Below are 8368 nucleotides of genomic sequence, written 5' to 3'. Positions count from 1 at the left end.
CTCATTTCATTCCTTGGATGTGCGCATTATAAAGGATGAAGCGAAACGCTTGGTGCGGATTAGTGGTATGTCAACCAAGTAAAGATGGAATGGGCTTGGTGGAATGAGCTGATGGAGCTCATAATACACACTCCCCGAAATACAATCTGTAAAAAACCGACAAGCTGGCGACTTATAGAATAGAATAGAAATCGTTTATTAAAAAAAGGCGCCACATACAAAGACAAGACAATAACATCACTTAAAAATTTTGACAAAACAATTAGGTACAAAAAGCATAGAGGATGTTCATTACAATTATCATAAGGTGGTGGTGGACGTCCTGAGATAAAAGGGCCTCACTCAGCACAAGTCGCGGCGTGAACCACGACGCTGGTATTACGTGGACCCTGCTGGGTGAGGCACGAACATCGTGTTCCATAACTATGCGTTAATATTCGTACATAGATTAAATATTGCCAAATTACTTACATAGATTTTGGTGTACGTAAACAAATATTATAACAAAAAAATATACTTACACACAAATACCTACTTAATACGTATAATAGTAATTATAGTATCTAATATAAACAAATACGAAATCATAGAACATGTAAGTAGGATATTATATTATGACTTTGCGACGGTCGTCTAGGCTATGAAGTTTGGCTTCCACCAGCTTCTTGTCGTCTGATGAGCCTCATCTATCATCTTAATATGTAATTTACATAATTTCGGAAACATAATCGAGCAAGGCTGCGTTATCTCTCGGAAGTGTTGTGATAATGTTACCTTCTCCATATTGACTCATGATAAAACGCAACGAAACAATTACTCATATTTTTGACCTTTCAAAATATTCCGCGGAACTATTTTCTTACGCATACCAACATAGGTATTCATTTTGATTTTAGTAACATTACTTAAGCTCACGACGTAACCCATTTGGGGTAGTCAGAGGTGCATACATCATAAGTTGAACTAGTGCCTACCCACGTTTCACCGAGCTTTCTGTTAGACCAAATTGATAGGTGGTGAGCCGTATCGCCGCCTGTAATGGTTTTTAACACTTTCAAGGACAGAACATAAGTCAATTTCGCCCAAATTGTCGCTTTTGACCCTCGATATTTCCTATTATGAACCGTCAATGATCCATGATATCTATCCGTGAAAGGGTTAACATACGTCATAAAAACATCGGCAGCATAAGTATACGGCCAAATGCTGGGTTTTCTTTTTCTATTTTATTTATTTATGAAGCTTAATAAAGAAAAATGTATGTAATACTAATAGGTAATTGCGACATTTTGTCACGTTTTTCTATGGCGTCACAGATTGATTATTCATACACATTCCATAGTCATTTCGTGTTTTGACGTTTAGTAAAGCCATACAGGCAGCCAATCAGCTCGCGACACCAAACAATTCAGGACCCCGATACCGACCCCGCCGGCGTGGTCGACGATATCCCTCTATCAGCGCTTATCGCTGTCGACCCACAAGGGTCGATTAATTATTTCAAATATTTTTCCTCTCAGACGACGCCCTGAGCCAAGGTTCGCGCCAAACTGGGCACCCTCAAGCCTGTTGTCTTAAACGTTGCACCAGGTGAGAGTTTCAGCGCTCTCTATTTGTCAGGCCAAGTAGTTAATGCCATCTGCGGCAAATCTACAATAAGACACGTCAAAAAAAAGACGGTTAGTATAAAGTAACCGATTTGACTAGTTGGAAACTAGCCTATTTCAAAAGATGGAGACGGGTCAACCAACTAGTAATTATTATTTTAGTTGTTACTACTATACCCAAACTTAATTACTTACCTACCCATAAATATAAGTAATTTATGATGACATAAGACTGATAGCTCCTTAGCTATTAGGAAAGAAATGGGGGGCCCGTATTAGAAGTAAGATAATTAAGTATTTGTAAAATAGGTAGGACATGTACTGAAGTAATTAAAAAGATAAAGTTTTGTTTGTTCGCGTGACGTACATTGTAGTGTATACGTATAACAGATTGCCTAAATCAATCGTTGGCACGCCATCATCACTGAAATGTTTCAAAAGTAGGCTTAAATGCTGGCTATCGGAACACACTATAAGCGCGCGCACTACACGCTTTGAATAAAATTTTTAACCTTAAAATTTACCACTTAGTACTTAAGTAACAGCCTCCGTGGTCTAGTGGTTAGAGCGTTAGACTCACGATCTAGAGGTCCGGATTCGATTCCCGTTGGGGACATTGTCGAAATCACTTTGTGAGGCTGTCCTTTGTTTGGTAAGGGCTTTTCAGGCTTGAATCACCTGATTGTCCGATAAAAGTAAGATGATTCCGTGCTTCGGAGGGCACGTCAAGCCGTTGGTCCCGGCTATTAGCCGTAAAAACACCCACACCAACCCGTATTGGAGCAGCGTGGTGGAGTATGCTCCATACCCTCTCCGGTTGATTGAGGGGAGGCCTGTGCCCAGCAGTGGGACGTATACGTATAGGCTGTTTATGTGTGTATGTGTATGTTGAATTCATGACAGTATTAAAATGGTCAGGGCATATGATGGAGAAACTCACTTCTGAACCCGAACGACGGAACACGGCTTTTATTTTCCGTAATTCAACCCAAAATACATATACCCATTTCTGACCTCTATTTCTTCACTGTTTTTGGGTTTTAAAGACAAACTCCACGGGGCATGCATAGCAATCATCTACTTGAAGGAAGGCGGTTATCGTTAAGATAATAAAAAACCTTGTTTTATGTAATTTTCTGTATTTTCTAACATATTAGAACTTTATACACTACGTCATTATATTTACATGAGCATTTTCGCTTCACAATATTATTACAATTAAAATAATTTTCTCTCTTTATTATATTATTTTTACATTTTTTTTATTTCACCTATTTATTAGGCAAAGTGACAAAGTTCTCACAATTCAAAATCAGAAAACTATTATCTTGTAAAAATATTTTTTAAGCCTTCCTATAGGGATTAAATTAAGTTAGGATGGAGCGGGCCCTGTCTCACAACAATTACTTGTATTTTGCTTATTTGCAAAGGTCAACATTGAAATAAACAGTTACTACAGGAAACTACGATAAATACACCCAAAGAGACTTGATGAAAAGTAGAATCAAAAACTAAAATGTCATAAATAAACGGACAAATCTACAAAATATCCAGTATCTATTGAAGATGACAAATAAATATAGTCACAGCCTATAGCGCTAGTTGACATAAAATAAAACCGATATAACTAAATAAATTACAAAATATCTATCTGTACAAGACTGAAAGAAAGTATACAATAATATTTGGAAATTTCACATGACTGGGAATACATAAATGCTAAACCAACGACAACTCGATAACACCAGTTGTTGGCACAATATTGCTTTGTAGATGACCACAAGCCACATATCGTTGTCCCTTTTCATCACCTACATCTGTCACAAAAGCAAAAGAGACGACACGACTCATGGTCAGTTATCAACAGTGCTAAGTTAACAAGATCAACGTTTAAGTTAGCTAAACTTAACAATGCGGAACAGAGAGCTACAGAATAGCTTAACCCTCAATATACTACTTAATAATAATTAATTTCAATTCAGCCAAGCTAAAAAATGATTTGCGACATTAAAGTATACATTTACAAATTTGCATTATTTGTAGCATGGAACCGTCAAAAATTCTCGAAAATATTGTTTCTTAGCTTGACCGAGTGAATTTACATTTTTTTTTTAAATATTCCTTTTTATAACAGGTAAAATGTAGGCACACTGTGTGGACGGCCGCTCGGCCCGTGCCAGCGCGGGGACCAGGAGAGCATCTCCACGCAAAGCTATTTGGAATCCAGGCTTTGAAGAAACATACATTCTTCTTAGTTTCACTTTCCTGCATTATACAACCAAAACGCTTTGCGGAGTCATCTCGCCCCATCTCACTCGCACGCTCTTACGTACACACGCTAGAGCAAGACAGCTGGCTGTCCCAGAATCGGTTACAGCTCCTGGTCGCCTAGTGCTTGATGCCAGCTTTATCACATAGATGTACAACAATATTGCAAGTTTGCGACACTTATAAGCCACATAATTTTAATAGCTAACTTTCATTCATATTGACTTCACTTAACACACGCTTTGTTTAGAAATTGACAACATCTAAAGACGTCTTTGTACAGAGTTTCCAGTTCTACAGCAGCTAACTGCGCACATCACAGATATTATAGAAAAAATAAACTTTCATCCTGTTTCCCTATACATAACAAGTACACTTTAGCCTAATTCTACGTTTCACAGTAGGTGGTTTGTTTCACACGCATAGTCGTCCAAACGGCTAAATCTACATCTACGAAGACTTATAAATATAAGTACACACAACAACACTTGTACTAAATAATAGTCATAAAACGTATTCCTGTCAAGATAAACACTTGCACAGGTAAATTAGAAGTGTTATCGGCTGTGCATTGAGTACAAGTCACTTACATTTAACAGTTTGGGCGCCTACGCTATCTCTGCTAAGCTAAATGATATACCAGCCACATCTACTCAGAAGGAATCCGCTCCAAATACCTCATATTTCTGGCCATTATAAAAATTTTTGCTCCCTATACTTACTGACACTAAGATTTCAATAAATAAACAAATAAATACTTTGTATCTACTCTGATATATTACCATGGAGGCAATCACAATGCGGAATCGTTAACAGTAAAAAAATATAAAGTTAATAGTATAATATTAACGGTTGGCCGGTTGATACGAATGTCCGTCGCCTCTGTTTGTCACTTTGCTATCACCATGGTACAAGAAAACCACGGCTATCACTAGCATTTAAATAAAACTGACCACTAAGTAGGTGTTGGCCCCGATTCCAGCAGACGCCTCACAATTTTATTTTAAGTTATCCCCGTCAATTTCTTATCCGCCGACAAGGACAGGGACGCATGATCGACAATTGGTAATTTTAAAATGAATGAATAACCCGGGCGAATAAAATAGTCATCTCCTTGATACGCCACCCGTTTGACGTGTGCTGTCAACTCATTCTGTCGGATTATTGGCCAATATAAAATTTTGGGAGGGATTAAAATTTCTGCCTAAAATTGACGTGTGTTCGGTAAAGTTTATGGCCGTCGATTACCCGTCCCTTTCCTTTTCGGGGGATAAGAAAATGACAGGTATAACTTAAAATAAAATTACATGGTGTGTGCTGAAACCAGCACCATTGCATAAATACATTTTTACATTCGCACGGTCTTAACATAAGACGCGTTGGATGCGTTCCTGACGCACTCTAGCTGTTCTCTTCCTGCACGTGTAAAGGGCTAAAGTGTGAGAGGGACAATATAGTTGACCTGTCCACCCTAATGGTTCACAAGGAATGGTTGCAGTCACCGGCTCGCGAGCGGCCGAGTAGCGAGACTTGAAGAAACCCTCACGAAGCTACTCTAAACAACTGAAGGTTTGAAAAGGCTACATTGAAGCAATTAATCTAAAACAACAGTTTGTTGACACTGCGCAGTTACTTTTATATGCGCAAACTTCAAATTGCAATGTTGCTTTTTAGACGTATAGCTTCAATGTGACATTGTACGCTGATTAAAACGGAAATCACTAACTATGTAGTTATTAGCCATCCGCACACAACGCTATTCGAATCTTTGTAGTTGCAATATCATATTTATTCGACAAATTTTTGTGATTGACTTTAAAAAGGCGTATTTTGTTTACTCGTTATGGACTGATTAAAAAAACCAGTGTACTAAAATTGGTGATTGGCAACAACAATCGAAGCAATTTATCTAAAAAAGCAATATTTCAATGGTTTCATTTGAGCAGCGTCGTGTGACAATGACCCAAGGGTTCATTTTTAACATAAAAACATCTGTTGCCGACACCAACAAAAAACACATAACGTTCTGTTGAACACATTATAGGTATACTGTTAGTTCAGTCCTGTAATTAATTATTTCGACTAAATCATACGTATAACCAAGTTATTGCTTGAACTGTTCTTTGGCAGTGGCAACATACCGTCTCTTCGTGGACTACCGCGTTTCAGCTATGAAAAGCATACAATTGTCTCAGTGTAACTTCCTCGGCGTTTGTCGTAACTCAGGTAGGTACCAGGTACCCATAAATAACAAGATTAACATCGTAATTGTAACAGCTGTATAGAATCACGCTTCCTGCAATTTCTAGAATCTAAGTGGCTCTATAATGTCCTGATACTTTCAATTATAGAAGTGCAAACGAACGACCGTAATTTGCACTAAAATAGAATACCCGGACATCATAAACACGCTCACATTCTAGATAAGTTTCATTTTGACAAGGGTTTCAATTTTCAACTAGATATAAACGAGATGGCTTTCCCATGACCATCTCATGTGCGTGTAACTGTAATCATAACACAAAACCAAAACCGGAACAGGGAGTCACCATGAACTTTCACCACTTGTCTATTCAAGCCTCACATTACCAGGCGTTCATAAGGCTTTAGAAGATGCAGCCCTCGGAGAACATCACCGTTGCGCGTTGGCATTCGATCGACATCGAAGGCGTTGACTGAGAAAGCGAAGTACCAGGGCACCAGGAGTATAAGGCGTTAGTTGGTGATGGCCCGGGTCGGGAACCCTCACGTGGGCGGCCCTGGTTGCGTGGGCGCACTCGACACCACCACCACAGGTTTCACGATGGTAGTCGCGCTCAGATACTGCGCGCTGACAGTCAACGGAGCTACGCTGCCTTTCACTACTTGGGTTTCTACCATCTGGAAAAACAAAGGTTTTATTAACGGGATAGCAAACCTAATTGTGCTGATTGCAGTACACACAATCTAATTTTATTTTAAGTTATACCTGTCATTTTCTTACCCCCTCAAAAAGAAAGGGACGGGTAATCAAAATTTATGGAACACAAGTGAATTTTAAGCAGAAATAAAAGCCCTTCCAAAATTTTATATTGGCCAATAAGACGTCTGAATTACATATGAGCGAGATGACTATTTTATTCATCGTTTATTCAATCATACGTCCCTTTCCTTTTAGGCGAATAAGAAAATGACAGGTATAACATAAAATAATATTAGGATGTGTTTGCAGGGATTTAGATTAAAATTGGCACATGGATAGATAGAATATTCGAATGTCTGGAATGGAGATATCGATTGGCCATCCATAAATTATATGACCAAAATTTCGCATTTCCCATCGGGGTAAACAGAGACTTTGGAATAACATTTGCCGCTTTTGCATTCATGGTATATTTGAATCCCGAATGTTATGTCACTTGGAATTAGAATGAAATACGTTCTGTGCAAAATAGTTTGTAATAATATAGCACACGCCGGACTTTTGATACAAAAATCTAATTGTTACCGTGTGCCGCCTTATCGCGTAAGTGCGAGCGAGACAATCAATCCGTGCGCGGTTCCCCTTACTCTTTAGCGACTTACAGCCGTTTAGAATAAAGTAAGACCCAGAGGGGATGAGGTAAAGTATAACTCAGCGCAGCGCCCGAGTTACCGTTCTGAAACGCAGTATTCTTCTTTATTCTGTGCCTATGCGATGATGGATGTATGAAGAACAAAATGTAGAGAAAATGTATATAAGTACCTTGTGCGCAAGCGTGTGCGTTTGCAGTAGATGTCCAGTCGGCTGCGACACAACCAGCGGCGTTAAACCGCTCACCACGACGCTGCCTTCTGTCAAACATACAATATGTTATTAGTACTAGTACTCTTGATCTCGCTGCTGGGGAAAGACTTCTCCCCTCATGTCTTTCCTCAAGTCGCGGTCTCGTCCTCATGTTAGATACGATAAAGCATAATGATAAAGAATCATCTGATAAAGATGTAAAGGCCTGACATGATGAATGATTATATTAGCATATCTCTCAAATAGATAAACTATCAAGTTGGAGAAGACTATCGGGACGATGAGCAGCTGAGAGCATTTCGTTTTTTATTTGCACCCAGTTCAAACGCAGCAGAGAAATGAGACGCAGTTTCCAAAAATAAATAATTTACAGCGCCATCTACAGTCGCTATAGAGAACTTCTTAGACTTCTTCTTCTAACGACTGCCAGCGCCATCTATGTATTTTATCCAGAACTCTCTTCACAATTAGTAACTACTCCACAAGAAGACATTACTGTTGACGTAACCTAACCTAACCCAACAGATGGCGCTAGTAGTCTCAAAATCTGTATTTATTTTGTAAAAAGCTTACCCGTAGACGCTGGAGGGGGCGACACGATGCCATTTTCTTTAGGTATCCTATTGTTATCGCTAGTAGTTACCCCTGTAAAGAAAGAGACAAAATATTAGTAACAAATACACAGTAATTTTGATACCGCAAGTTGACTTGGTCATTGGATAACAAA

At 38.8% G+C, this 8368-nt stretch overlaps 1 protein-coding gene across 6 annotated transcripts in view; it reads right to left on the bottom strand.

The window, feature by feature from the left end:
• Positions 1–2726: 2726 nt before the first annotated feature.
• Positions 2727–8368, bottom strand: part of LOC126375873 (max-binding protein MNT-like) — a 58982-nt gene continuing 53340 nt past the window's right edge. For 4 of the 6 annotated variants that reach the window (XM_050022947.1, XM_050022949.1, XM_050022946.1 and 1 more), the window contains exons 11-13: positions 8215–8286; positions 7600–7688; positions 2727–6755 (exon numbers count right to left, since the gene is read on the bottom strand). In XM_050022947.1, the coding sequence (XP_049878904.1) occupies positions 6621–6755; positions 7600–7688; positions 8215–8286 (296 nt within the window). In that variant the 3' untranslated portion in view covers positions 2727–6620. The remainder of the gene's footprint in view (positions 6756–7599; positions 7689–8214; positions 8287–8368) is intronic. The other 2 variants (XM_050022948.1, XM_050022950.1) reach the window with 1 other exon arrangement.

The sequence above is a fragment of the Pectinophora gossypiella genome, chromosome 20, assembly GCF_024362695.1.
Source record: "Pectinophora gossypiella chromosome 20, ilPecGoss1.1, whole genome shotgun sequence".
Taxonomy (NCBI): domain Eukaryota; kingdom Metazoa; phylum Arthropoda; class Insecta; order Lepidoptera; family Gelechiidae; genus Pectinophora; species Pectinophora gossypiella.
The sequence above is the reverse complement of the archived record's forward strand: the minus strand, read 5'-3'. Positions and strand labels throughout refer to the sequence as shown.